Raw genomic sequence first — 14,724 nt, 5'->3', positions numbered from 1 at the left:
CAGTAACTGGCAGTGACTAGAATTAACTGCATATCTGAACATTGAGTGCCCACCTGACTGGTGCTGGCATTGTGGATCGTTGCAATCTTGGAAACAGACAGAAGTTGCAAATTGCTTGCGGTGATCAAGGGGTTAAATATCAGGTTATGCAACAATGATGTCTGGAGTAAGAAGAGCATTTCGGGATAGATTTCCTTCATTCATAGAGTGTAGAGTAGCATCCCTACAGCGCAGAAGGAGGCCATTCGGCCCACCGAATCTGCATTGACTCTCTGACAGAGCATCCCACCCAGGCCCCATCCCTATAACCCCGTGTATTAATCCCCCTAACCTGCACATCTTCGGACACTAAGGGGCAATTCAGCATGGCCAATCAACCTAACCGCACATCTTTGGACTGTCATAGATTCCCATCCCCCTGGCATATTAGTTTAAACCCTCCCCAACCGCTCTAGCAAATAGTCCCCCTAGGACATCAGTCCCAGTCCTGCCCAGGTGTAACCCGTCCAATTTGTACAGGTCCCACCTCCCCCAGAACCGGTCCCAACGGGGAGAACGTGCAAACTCCGCAGCCAGGCACCCGAGGCCAGAATCGAACCCGGGTCCCTGGTGCTGTAAGGCAGCAGTGCCACCGTGCCGCCCTAGGGTGACCAACATGCAGATTTAACCCATTAGGTATGATCGTGAGCACAAAGGACTTATGAAATGTTGATGGTTTTCTAAAAAGAGAGGCATCTAAGAGGAATGGAACTTGGTGTGTTGCCCTGACCCTGAAGATTCTTGTGACGGAATTTGCATAATTGACTTTTGCCCTTGTTTCAGAACTACCAGATGAAGAGAGGGACCGATGGGACAAGTTTGTGTTGGGATCACTCTCTGAAATGAACAAGAAAAACACCGTTGACTTGGTAAGTTAGCATTTTGAGCGGGGGCCACTGGCCAGTGTCCAAGCATTGCAGCCACTTTTGGCTGAAAATCGTCTCCAGTTTCAGCTTCACTCGAAACACCTCGATATCCCACAGGGGTTGTCAGCTCTCTGCCCACCTTGCTAGGACGCAATGCCACAGGTGCATGGCGTTCCTCTACTACCCCACACCCACGTTGATGTGTGAAGCCAGACCAAGTCTCTCCCATGGGGGAGAATTGCAGCCATGATGTGGAGATGCCGGCGTTGGACTGGGGTAAACACAGTAAGAAGTTTAACAACACCAGGTTAAAGTCCAACAGGTTTATTTGGTAGCAAAAGCCACACAAGCTTTCGGAGCTCCAAGCCCCTTCAGGTGAGTGGGAATTCTGTTCACAAACAGGGCATATAAAGACACAGACTCAATTTACATGAATAATGGTTGGAATGCGAATACTTACAGCTAATCAAGTCTTTAAGATACAAACAACGTGAGTGGAGAGAGCATCAAGACAGGGAGACAATACACATCTTTTTAGCCTGTCTTGATGTTCTCTCCACTCACGTTGTTTGTAACTTAAAGACTTGATTAGCTGTAAGTATTCGCATTCCAACCATTATTCATGTAAATTGAGTTTGTGTCTTTATATGCCCTGTTTGTGAACAGAATTCCACTCACCTGAAGAAGGGGCTTGGAGCTCCGAAAGCTTGTGTGGCTTTTGCTACCAAATAAACCTGTTGGACTTTAACCTGGTGTTGTTAAACTTCTTACGGAGAATTGCAGACCAGCCCCAATTGTGTGCGCAGATGTGCACCTTCCAGCCAGATCACTGGATTGTATCCAGGAGCAGGAATTCTGCCTGGTTCCACTTTTAGAGTTCTCGCTGGCCAAAAATACATTGTGCACCGATAATAAACGGATGGAATTAGTTTTGACCTGTTTCTGGGGCTGAAACAGCAAACATACCGCTGACGCTCAGCTGAAATTCGAACTTGGGCACCATCTCACCAGTCAGCTGCAGGTGCCGAGTAGGTGCCTAGAGCCTGCTCACTGGTTTCATGAGGAGGAAGGTGGGCCAGCAGGCCTGAGGAAAGTTCTGGAAGTGGGAAGAGTGAAGGAACCGACAGTGAAATCTTAGCCGGTGGAGGTGTGTGCGCTAGCCACTGAATGGCCTCCTTCTGCACTGTAGGGATGCTATGATTCTTGCTTCCCCTGGTTAAAGTATCTTTCCCTCTGACATTGGCAATGCGTCAACAGATTTCGGTGCCTCTATTTTTTTTTTCAGCCCGTCTTTGATCACCTGGTTAAGAGGTGGTAACTTCCCCTCCAAGGTCGTCAGCATTTCCTTCTAACTCGAGGCGGTGGCCCAGTGGTTAGCACTGCTGCCTCTCAGCGCCAGGGACCCGGGTTCGATCCCCGGCTTGGGTCACTGTGTGGAGTTTGCACGTTCTCCCCGTTTCTGCGTGGGTTCCCTCCGGGTTTCTTCCCACAGTCCAAAGATGTGCGAGTTAGGTTGATTGGCCGTGCTAAATTGCCCCTTAGTGTCAGGAGGACTAGCAGGGTAAATACGTAGGTAGGGCTATGGGGATAGGTCATGGTCGGTGCAGACTCGATGGGCCGAATGGCCTCCTGCACCGTAAGATTTTATGATTCTTGCTTCCCATGGTTAAAGTGTCCTTTTCTCTGACATTGGCAGTTGCTTCAGGCATTCACTGCCTTTTGGAAGCCCAATGCTGTGAGTCATGACAGTCTTGTGTTTTTAGAACGATTGGCTGTCTAATCTAATATTTTTGGGAGATCTTTTGATACTGCACTGAAAGCCTCGCTGTATTTGTTTTGCAATAAGTCATGTTTGACGTTTGTGGCTCAGGTAAACATGCGGAACCTGCACTCCTCAAGTGATGACGATGAGAATGACCTGAAAGAGTTCAGCTTCCCACAGGAGGCTGTTCTACAGCAGGTATGAACTGGGCGCAGCACAAAACACTGAAAAGCTTGCATTCTCTCTCTCTCTCTCTCCATGGCTTTTTACTCCCTCTTGTCCATTCATTCTTAAATCTTTCTTCAAGGGCGCGGAAGGGGTTAAAAAAAAAAGCGGGGGGGTCAGCGGGCAAAATAAAGGGGGTTGGAAATTGTCATATAGCTTTTCGATTGAATTTATTATATTATTGGGATACAGTGAAAAGTATTGTTTCTTGCAAGCTATACAGACGAAATATACGGTTCATAGACTCTGTGCTGGCCAACCCACAGCACATGGCGATTCAAGATGGCAGCTCACCACCACCTTCTCGAGGACAACTAGGGATGGGCAATAAATGCCGGCCCAGCCAGCGACGCCCATGTCCCATGAGTGAATAAAAAAAATAGGAGAGAAGGAAATGATAGGGTACTGGGCGAATTATAGTCAGCTTGTTGGCTGAACAAATTTCAAAGAACAAAGAAAATTACAGTACAGGAACAGGCCCTTCGGCCCTCCAAGCCTGCACCAACCATGCTGCCCGACTGAGCTAAAACCCCCTACCCTCCTGGGGACCATACTCCCCCCTATTCCCATCCTATTCATGTATTTGTCAAGACGCCCCTTAAAACTCACAATCGTATCTGCTTCTACTACCTCCCCCGGCAGCGAGTTCCAGGCACCCACCACCCTCTATGCCTCGTACACCTCCTTTAAACCTTGCCCCTCGCACCTCATACCTGTGCCCCTCGCGTTCTCTTCAGTCTCCATGGTGGTTCCACTATTGATGGGACTGGGCAGTGTCACTACTCGGCTTTACACTCTGTGAAGACGGGGCAGGTGGTGGGACCAATGGCACGACTAGGATAAGCAAAATAACGCGGACGCTGGAATCTGAAGCAAGAACAGGATGCTGGAAAATTGCTGCCGGACTTGCTGAGGTTTTCCAGCATCCGCTGTCTTGACTGAATTAGGAGTTGGTCCCTCAATTTCCAAATGAAGTGACTTAAACCACAGGATTACCATTGCTCGCCGCTGCTGTTATTTACTTTGGCGAGTCTGCATTTTTTGAGCTCTGATTGCCGTCTATGACTGTCTCTCGCTCACTGTTCTGATTGACGGCTGTATCACTGTTGCTTTTCTTTTCCCCGTTCAGGCTTTCTCCGACTATCAGATTCAACAGATGACCTCCACCTTCATCGACCAGTTTGGCTTCAACGATGAGGAGTTTGCCGAGCAGGAGGAAAGTGTGAAGTGAGTTCTGTTCACTGGTGGTGTAACCATTTCACGGCGGCACAGTGGTGAGCACTGCTGCCTCACAGCGCAGGGACCCTGGTTCGATTCCCGCCTTGGGTCACCGTCTGTGCGGAATCTGCACGTTCTCACCATGACTGCGTGGGTTTCCTCCCACAGTCCGAAAGACGTGCTGGTTAGGGTGCATCGGCCGTGCTAAATTCTCCCTCAGTGTACCCGAACAGACGCTGGAGTGTGGCAACTCGGGGATTTTCACAGTAACTTCATTGCAGTGTTAATGTAAGCCTACTTGTGACACTGATAAATAGACTTAAACTTAGAATTTAACTATAATATTCTACTCCTTCATCCCACCTATAATCATAGAATCCAAAGAAACCTACAATGCAGAAGGAGGCCATTCGGCCCATCGAATCTGCACCAACCACACCCCACCCAGGCCCTATTCCCATAACCCCATGTATTTACCCTAGCTAGTCCCCCTGACACTAAGGGACAATTTAGCATGGCCAATCCACCCTAACCTGCACATCTTTGGACTGTGGGAGGAAACCGGAGCACCCGGAGGAAACCCACGCAGACTCCTCACAGACAGTGGCCCAAGCCTGGAATTGAACCCAGACCCCTGGTTCTGTGAGGCAGCAATGCTAACCACTGTGCCACTTGCAGTTGTACACAGATTATGTAAGGATAACACAAGTTACAAAGGGTTTCTTGGTGCTCTAATGTTCTCGGTGAGTGCAGAGTCCGTGAGCCAACTGTGGTCATACACACCGCACTGTGAAACCAAGGGTCGAAACAACTCCGGTGGGTTTCTCATCAAATTACAGCGGGGAAAGGCCTCATGCAGGCACTTGCACGCAGCAAATTATTCGACTAAGCAGATTGGAAACCTAGATTTTCAAATGGCCAGGTAACGAAGGAAGGCAAGTAAGGTGATATCTAGCAGCCAATTGCAGAGGTCGTTTAGAGGTTACTTCTATCTGGAAATGAGAGGTTGAATAACAGACTGATTCCTGGACTGATATATGAAGGGAGACTGGATTGAATGGACTTGCTGTCACTGGAATTTAGAAAAATGAGAGGCGATCTCATAGAAACATAAAATCCTGATGGGATTGGACAAGCTAGATGCGGGAAGAATGTTCCCGAAAAAGTTTTAAAGTTTATTTATTAGTGTCACAGGTTGACTTACATTAACACTGTAATGAAGTTACTGTGAAAATTCTCTAGTTGCCACACTCCGGCGCCTGTTCGGGTACACTGAGGGAGAATTTAGCACGGCCAATCTACCTAACCCGCACGTCTTTTGGACTGTGGGAGGAAACCGGAGCACCCGGAGGAAACCCACACAGACACGGGGAGAACGTGCAAGACTCCACATCCAGATAGTGACCCAAAGCCAGTATTGAACTCAGGTCCCTGGCGCTGTGAGGCAGCAGTGCTAACCACTGTGCCACCGTGCGTCCAGAATTAGGGGTCACAGTCTAAGAATAAGGGGTAAAAGGATAAGGCCCTTGTGGCCACGTCCAACTCCTTTCAGATATTTAACAATCAGCCAGAAGCGGGTAAATATTCTGAAAAATAAAAATGTAAGAAAGGGCAGGGCGATAAACCCATAAAACCCATAACCTCTGACCTCACTGACACATGGTCTCCTCCTCTACTGTAAGATTTTGGGAGTTGCGTGACCTTCCAATGGTGCATATTTAAATGTGAAGTCACCATTTAGGAATTGCCAGCAGTTACAAGGTTTTTTATAGAAATCTTGAATTGAAAGGTTTAAGAATTTTTTTTTACCTGAGGTAATTCTTCTTGTGCGATGTTGGCAAAGTCCACTTCTGGCTTTTTGAAAAGGTGAATATTTATGCTTTGTTTCCTGTTTGGTTTACAGTTCCCCATTTGAGAGAGCAGCAAACATCAGCTTTGTGTTCGATGCCAACAGTGATAGTGTGAGTATAGCTCCTGTCTCTCAACGCATTAACGATGGCACCGCTAACGTAATGTGCACATTTCTTTGGCACAGATTCGCGTTCAGACCCTGGTGAATTTGGGTTTTGAGGGAGAAAATCGGGCTTTTTAATGACTCTGCTCACATGGGAAATTGAGAGAATCACAGAATCCTACAGTGCAGAAGAGGCCCTTCAGCCCATCGAGTCTGCACCAACGCATGAAAGGCCCTGACCTGCCCACCTTATCCCACTTGCAAGCACTTGGCCCATCGCCTTAATGTTATGATGCACCAAGTACTCATCCAGATACTTTTTACAGGATGTGAGGCATCCCGCCTCCACCACCCTCCCAGGCAGCGCATTCCAGACCATCACCACCCTCCGGGTAAAAAAGCTTTTCCTCAAATCCCCCCTAAACCTCCCACGTCTCACTTTTAACTTGTGTCCCCTCGTAACTGACCCTTCAACCAAGGGGAACAGCTGCTCCCTATCCACCCTGTCCATGCCCCTCATAATCTTGAACACCTCAATCAGGTCGTCCCCTCAGTCTTCTCTGCTCCAGACAAAACAACCCAAGCCTATCCAACCTCTCTTTATAACTTAAATGTTCCATCCCAGGCAGCATCCTGGTGAATCTCCTCTGCACCCACTCCAGTGCGATCACGTCCTTCCTATATTGTGGCGACCAGAACTGCACACACTACTCCAGCTGTGGCCTCACCAAAATTGGATACAACTCCCTCGTGACCCCTCTGCTTTTGTAATCTATAGCCTGATTGATAAAGGCGAGTGTTTGTGATGAGAGAATTTATGATGCAATTTGGCTTTCATGAACCCTGATTGTACATTGGCTCCTGGCCCTTAACTTTACTCGTCGAATGTTTGTACTTCCCACAGTTTTAACATGGCAAACCTCTCCGGTTTTTTCCCCACCTTCTCTAACATCTCTCACGGACCTACTGGGATACAATTCCGAAGGTGCGAATAACCCTTGTGCAGCTGAGGTGAACGAGCACTGATTGCTTGCAAGTCCCGGGTGTCATTGGGGCCATTCAACCACAAAAGCATCATACCAAGCCAAACGTTCAGATTGCATCTTTTCCCTCCAACAGCAGCGGGGTGGCAGTCGAGAGCACGAACCTGAGGTGACGTCTCTCCTGCCCTCACCATCTGAGTAGCCTTCAGATGAGTTCTGGCATGGGTTAGAATGGGGGGGGCCGCCTTGGTCTGTGCAGCTAGTCATGGGGTGTGTGTCTTTCCGTATGGATTCATCAGTGGAGCAAGTCAGAAACGTTGATCTCTGGCCGGCACTGAAGTTGTGACTCTTACAAAGCATTGCACTATTTCAATTCACAGTGAACCCACCTACTCTGAAAAAACGTTCGAAAGGAAAGCTGGTGGGTGAACTGATTTCTATTTTTAAACTTGAGATCGAAGCCAGCTGCTTATCTCTCAGTTTAAATATTTATACGGCAGGGCTGATTTCAGAACTCGGGCGCAAGCTTGATTTTTTTTCTTTTCCTCCCCTTTTTCATTTCTCAGCCAAACACCAACCTGTTCGAGGAGTGTTGGAAGGAGCGAATACGACAGTTCAATGACGACGAAGGCTCGGACGAAGATGACGTGTGGCAAGAAAAGGACGTGCATTTTGCAACCGATGCACCGCGCGCGCCAAGGTACGGGCACAGGCTAGGGTTTGTCAGAGAGAGATTTCCGACCCTCACTCCTGAGCACAGTGTGGTACAGTTCCACGAGCTGGGTTCCATCAGCTCACGGAGCTCCCTTGATGAACTGCGATCGCAAGCAGGGAAATAGTAGCGTAGTGCCAATGTCACTGGACTCGACATCGAGGGGCCCAGGCTAATAGCACAGGCTTGAATCCCACCACCCAGCTGAGGGAATTTGCATTCAATTAATTAAGAAATTCAATAGATTAATAAAAATACATCTGGATTTAAATGCCAGTGCCGTGAAACTCTTGATGGTAAAAATCAATCTAGCTCTCTAATGTCCTTTTAGGGAAAGAAATCTGCCGTCCTTACCTGGTCTGGCCTACATGTGACTCCAGAGATTCTTAACTACTCATAGAACTGGTTGATTCTTAACTGCTCATAGAATTCCTACATTACAGCAGGAGGCTATTCGGCCCATCGAGTCTGTACCGACCACAATCCCACCCAGACACTATCCCCACCACCTCACGCATTTACCCTGCTAATCCCTCTGACGCTAAGGGGCAATTTAGCATGGCCCAATCCACCTAACCCGCATATCTTTGGACTGTGGGAGAAAATCGGAGCACCCGGAGGAAACCCACGCAGACACGGGGAGAATGTGCAAACTCCGCACAGACAATAACCCGAGGTCAGAATTGAACCCAGATCCCTGGCGCTGTGAGGCAGCAGTGCTAACCACTGTGCCATCATGGAATGGCTTGACAAGTCCTCAGTTCAGGGCCAATTAGGATGGGGAATGACTGGTGACCTTGGCAGTGATGCCCACATCCCACGAAGGGATTATTTTTAAAAAGTGGTTGTATTGCAGTGGGTATGAGTGTTGGCCAAACCCAACCCTGTCCCCACCAAGTCCCTTCCTAGCACAATCACTGGGCATTGATAAGTGATGGGGAGTTAATTTCTCCCCACTCCCCCAGCACGGCTCAGCTGAGATCACCCAACTCAACACCGGTGCAATCACCTTCGGGATCTTCCAGGTCAGTTACTCCGTTCCACACATTTATCATCTGTTCAAACCACCTGAAGAGCAGAAATGACCAAGTTATCATTTGTTAGTGCTCCGTTAATACAGCCTGAAACTCGCATACGCTGACACCACATCTTAATTTCCTGTGTGCGTCTTGCAGAAGCTCTGGCAGCACAGACAGCGAAGGAAGCAGAGACTCTGAAGAAGAGGAGGATGATGAAGGGGGACCGAGCACCATAAAGCCCACGGACGAGAAAGCGGAGTTAGAGCCACACAAAGGTGGGTGATTAAACGGTGCAACTTTGGCTCCCTTTAAATTAGAGGTGTTCACACTGGTGGCAACTTCTCATCTGCCCCTTTCGACTGGAGCCTTTGTTGCGGGTACAGCCAGTGCGAGGAACCCACTGACAATTGTTAATCAACGCTCATTGTGGTGAACCTTCCCTTCTGGCCAGTTCTGTAAAGAAGTGGGTGAGAGAAACTGCGATTCGATTTCAGTAGGGAAAGTTCTACAGAGGCACGGTGACACAGTGGTTAGCACTGCAGTCTCACAGCGCCAGGGACCGACCCGGGTTCGATTCCCAACTTGGGTCACTGTCTGTGCGGAGTCTGCACATTCTCCCCGTGTCTGCATGGGTTTCCTCCCACAGTCCGAAAGCCGTGCTGGTTGGGTGCATTGGCCATGCTAAATTCGCCCTCAGTGTACACAAAGCAGGTGCCAGAGTGTGGCGACCAGGGGAATTTCACAGTAACTTCATTGCAGTGTTAATGTAAGCCTACTTGTGACACTCACGAATAACCTTTAATTTGAACTCATCCCCACTGAACGCTATCTGTCCTCAGTCTGCAAGAAAGTTCATAAAATTTTGTTTTATGCCTTTGCACCCATCAAGATGAGGAATGTTTGTGCGGGTAAAGGGAACGCTTTCATTTCGAGGGGTCTGGCGTCTGCGTCAGAAACTCTGAGCTGGGTAGCTGAGGTGGCACAGTGGTTAGCACTGCTGCCTCTCAGTGCCAGGGACCCGGGTTCGATTCCCGGCTTGGGTCACCGTCTGTGTGGGGTTTGCACGTTCTCCTCGTGTCTGCGTGGGTTTCCTCCGGGCGCTCCAGTTTCCTCCCACAGTCCAAAAGACGTGCTGGTTAGGGTGCATTGACCCAAACAGGCACCGGGGTGTGGCAACTAGGGAAATTTCACAGTAACTTCATTGCATTGATGTAAGCCTTACTTGTGACTAATAAATAAACTTTAACTTTAAAATATCGAGATGCAGAATGAAAGATCTTCTGCTGTACTGGCTTGGCTCAGTCAGTGGCACACCAAAGATCAGACACTAATTTCAAGCACATTGTCTAAGCCAATGGTATTGACTAGAAAAATAGCAAGGGCCAGTTAGGATGTGAAAACATTTTAATCGAGCAGCTTGTAGAATTAGAACAGAATTATTAACACTTAACACTGCAGTGAAATTACTGTGAAAATCCCCTAGTTGCCACACTCCGATGTCTGTTTGGATACACTGAGGAGAATTTAGCATGGCCAATGCACCCTAACCAGCACGTCTTTCGGACTGAGGGGGGAAACTGGAGCACCCGGAGGAAACCCATGCAGACACAGGGAGAACGTGCAAACTCCGCACAGTGACCCAAGCCGGGAATCGAAGCTGAGCCCCTGGCGCTGTGAGGCAGCAGTGCTAACCACTGTGCCGCCCATTATGGACTCATTGCTATTTATTTCTTCAAAAGAAATGTCTTGGTACACCAAAAATCACCTTTAAAGACAGCGTGTCAAATATGATCCATCCAAGCTTCAATATACTGTGAGCATAACTTCTCAACTTCATACAACTACCAATCCTTTAGCACTCCTAAAGTTTATTTATTTGTGTCACAAGTAGGCTTACATTAACACTGCAGTGAAGTTGCCCCCAATCGCCACACTCTGGCACCTGTTCGGGTACACTGAGGGAGAATTTAGCATGGCCAATGCACCTAACCAGCACGACTTTCGGACCATGGGGGGAAACCGGAGCACCTGGATGTGTCCGAAAAGACAGCATACTAAATGCAGCATATTTGATTTATTATTGTCACATGTATTGGGACACAGTGAAAAATGTTGTTTCTTGAGCGCTATACAGACAAAGCATACCATTCATAGAGAAGAAAAGGAGAGGGTGCAGAGTGTAGTGTTACAGTCATAGCTAGGGTGTAGAGAAAGATCAACTTAACATGAGGTAGGTCCATTCAAAAGTCTGATGAAAGGGAAGAAGCTGTTCTTGAGTTGGTTGGTACATGGTCCCAGACTTTTGTATCTTTTTTCCCAACGGAAGAAGGTGGAAGAGAGAATGTCCGGGGTACGTGGGGTCCTTGAGAATGGTGTCTGCACTCAACAAATATCATTTTCCCATCTGGCAACATGTAAAAAGGGTGGATTACGTCCCCTATCTGAGATTTTCTTGACGTCAGAAATCTGTTGGCCACCTTGAAACTAACTGGCCCAAAAATCCTCTTACTCACTCTCAATTTATAAACTTGTGACAACTTAACTTTGAATTTACCAACACTTAACTGTTGCTGCTTCCTGCCTCCAGCTTACAGCACCTCTCAGCTCATCACTTAACCCCCGCTCCAAACCCTCCCACTTGCCACTTCCCTCATCATGAGTGAGGGTTTGGGAGAGGGAAGAAGCCAGAGGAGCTGCAGGTGGGAGGGAGGGTCAGAGGGATGTGGTTAGCCGGGAGGGAGGGTCAGAGGGATGTGGTTAGCCGGGAGGGAGTTGGAGAGCAGAAGAGTCTCCCAAGAGTGGGTTGTATAGTGAATGGTCCAATCTGATGCTTCAGTGCAGCTCTGAGTGCTGCATTGCCAGAGGAGTCCTTTTACTCAGGAGGTGATGGCCTAGTGGTATTATCGCCAGACTATTAATCCAGAAACTCAGTTAATGTTCTGGGTGCCCGGGTTCGAATCCCACCACGGCAGATGGTAGAATTTGAATTCAATAAATAATATCTGGAATTGAGAATCTACTGATGACCGTGAAACCATTGTCGATTGTCGGAAAAACCCATCTGGTTCACTACTGTCATTTAGGGAAGGAAATCTGCCGTCCTTACCTGGTCTGGCCTACATGTGACTCCAGAGCCACAGCAATGTGGTTGACTCTCAACTGCCCTCTGAACAAGAGCAACTAGGGATGGGCAATAAATGCTGGCCCAGCCAGCGACGCCCATGTCCCACGAAAGAATAAAAAAATGTAAGCCAGAACTGAGTCCAATGCCACCCTCGACTTACGCGTACACATGCATGCAAACATGTACTTTAATATCTTGGGAAAGAATGAACACATTGAGGTGCAATTGTTAATGTGTTTCGTGAAGCTTTATACAGACAGATATATAATTTATAGGCTATCATGCTTGCATCTACATTCTGGGATTATGGACACCCACAGGCTGAGGAATTGAACAAGAGAAATTGTGCTTTGGTTAGACTCTGCTTTTAATTTGTGTCTGTGGACTGTTCCGGTTTGCTCCACTGTGGCACTGACAACACTTCAGAAGTACTTTGTTGCCTGTTAAGTGGGTTGAAGCAGACAGTGGCCATGAAAAGCACTGCAGAAATGTGACTCTTCCTTATCGAAGCTTTAATTTGGTTTTCAGAAGCGGGTTGGACAGCGAACTTCGATGCCATGCCTACAACAAACGCGAGTGCCAGCCAGAATGCTGCAGATGCTGGATTTAGCGCGTGGGACAACAACGAGCCCACCACGTCACCACCCCCCATAGAGGGATGGGCAGTATTCGCCAGCTTTGCCTCCCAGGCCGGGTAAGTAACTAACTGCAAGAAGCAGCTTGTGTTTCAATAGTTTCCCCTTCTCGAGGGGACTCAGTCGTGCTACGGTACAGTAACCCCTTGCACTGACAACCTTTCCGTGCCCATTTCTGCAGAGAAATAGATCGATTTCAGGGCACTAAAGGCGTCAAGGGGGTATGTGAAAGTGCCATTGAGATAGAGGATCAGCTATAATAGAGCAGGCTCAATGGGCCAAAAGGTCTACTGCTGCTCCCACTTTCTATGTTTCTAAGTAATTCTTTACATATGAACCTAGGTCATGTAGTTGACTGACTCTGGTGGGCATTAGAGCAATGCCAGATTCTGCCCTCCCAAATGTCTAGTCACGCACTTTCCAACTGTTAGCTTTTTTTCTTTCAACCCACAACTGTTAAGCTCAGCACACTCGACATAGATTGGTGATCTAACCCAGAGCTAAGAACCAAACCCAGTCAATGTCCTTATGCCTTACATCGAAACTAGAAGCAGGAGGAGGCCATTCGGCCCTTTGAGTCTGCTCTGCCATTCATTTTGATCATGGCTGATCAAAATCCTGATCCCCGCCCCCCCCAGCCTTTATCGCCCCAAGAGCTATATCTAATTTCTACTTGAGGTCACACAACGTTTTGGCCTCAACTACTTTCTGTGGTAGTGAATTCCACACATTCACCACCTTCTGGGTGAAAGCATTTCTCCTCACCTCAGTTTTAAAAGGTTTACCCCTTATCCTCAAACTAGTTCTGGGCTCCCCCACCGTCAGGAACATTCTTTCTGAATCTACCCTGTCTAATCCTGTTCGAATTTTATAAGTTTCTATGAGATCCCCCCCTCTTCTAAACTCCAGTCAATACAATCCTAACTGACTTGGCCTCTCCTCATATGATAGACCTGCCATCTCAGGAATCAGCCTGGTAAACCTTCGATCCACTCCCTCTATAGCAAGGACACCCTTCCTCAGATAGGGACACCAAACCTGCACACAATACTCCAGGTGTGGCCTCACCAGTGCCTTTGGTTGAGCTTCTGGGAAGCAACATGTTAATGAATGGTGAAGTGGCGCACAGTGCATTGCAGGGTAGCCAAGCTGGAGTTTTTGACCTTCTCCGCCGCCAAGACTGCTGACATCCGTGAGCTGTAACATCGCCCATCTCCGTCCCAGCTAAACCCCTCGCTCGTGCTTTACTGCCTCCAGATCCAAATACTGCAACCTTTTCCGAGATGACCACCTATCTTTCATCCTCCATAAACCTCAGCTCGCCCAAAACATTGCTCCCCATGTCCAAACACTCGCCACTCCTGTGCTGACTGACCCTCCTTGGTTCCTGGTCCACCAACATTTCTATTTTTAAAATTCTCCTCCTATTTAAATCCTTCCATCACTTTGCCCCTCCTGACTCTGCTACCTCCTGAAGCACCACATCCCACTGAGAACTCAACATTCTCCCAGCTCTGGCCTCTTGCACATTCCCTCTTTCCGCTGCTACCTCACTGGCTGCCACGCCTCACGGTCTGCCTGGATTTTAAACTCTGGATTTCCGACTCTAGACTTTCCTTCCCCTTCCACCTCTCCCTCTTCTTTCAAGTTTGATTTAAACCTCCCTCTTTTGACAAGCGTTTGGCCCTAATATCTCCTCCACTGGTTCAGTGCACAGTGGTCAGCACTGCTGCCTCACGGTGCCAGGGTCCCGGTTTGGGTCACTGTCTGTGTGGAGTCTGCACGTTCTCCCCGTGTCTGCGTGGGTTTCCTCCGGGTGCTCCGGTTTCTTCCCAAATCCAAAAGACATGCTGGTTAGGTGCATTGGCCATGCTAAATTCCCCTCAGTGTACCCGAACAGGCGCCGGAATGCGGCGACATGGGGATTTTCACAGTAACTTCATTGTAGTGTTAATGTACTTGTGACACTAATAAATAAGCTTTAAGTGTCAGTTTTTGTTTGATTAAACTCCATTGAAGCACTGGGGGTCATCTCACAATATTCAGCGTGCTATATAAGTGCAAGTTTTTAATGGGGCATGTATTCAGCCTTGGACAGACTGCTGTGGAGTTAGAGGGGAAACTGGAGAGGTACTGACATCATGTCAACATTGTTAATAAAGTAAAACTCACTGAGTCTACATCAAG

At 48.1% G+C, this 14,724-nt stretch overlaps 1 protein-coding gene across 4 annotated transcripts in view; it reads left to right on the top strand.

Moving 5' to 3' along the window:
• The window catches only part of LOC144509092 (serine/threonine-protein phosphatase 6 regulatory subunit 3-like), a 116,439-nt gene that overhangs the window by 77,929 nt on the left and 23,786 nt on the right, over positions 1-14,724 (top strand). For all 4 annotated transcript variants that reach the window (XM_078237430.1, XM_078237428.1, XM_078237432.1 and 1 more), the window contains exons 13-19: positions 823-908; positions 2,776-2,865; positions 4,022-4,119; positions 6,014-6,071; positions 7,614-7,747; positions 8,935-9,053; positions 12,431-12,596. In XM_078237430.1, the coding sequence (XP_078093556.1) occupies positions 823-908; positions 2,776-2,865; positions 4,022-4,119; positions 6,014-6,071; positions 7,614-7,747; positions 8,935-9,053; positions 12,431-12,596 (751 nt within the window). The remainder of the gene's footprint in view (positions 1-822; positions 909-2,775; positions 2,866-4,021; positions 4,120-6,013; positions 6,072-7,613; positions 7,748-8,934; positions 9,054-12,430; positions 12,597-14,724) is intronic.

This window comes from Mustelus asterias, chromosome 21 (assembly GCF_964213995.1).
Source record: "Mustelus asterias chromosome 21, sMusAst1.hap1.1, whole genome shotgun sequence".
NCBI lineage: Eukaryota > Metazoa > Chordata > Chondrichthyes > Carcharhiniformes > Triakidae > Mustelus > Mustelus asterias.
This window is presented reverse-complemented; position numbering and strand designations above follow the sequence as displayed.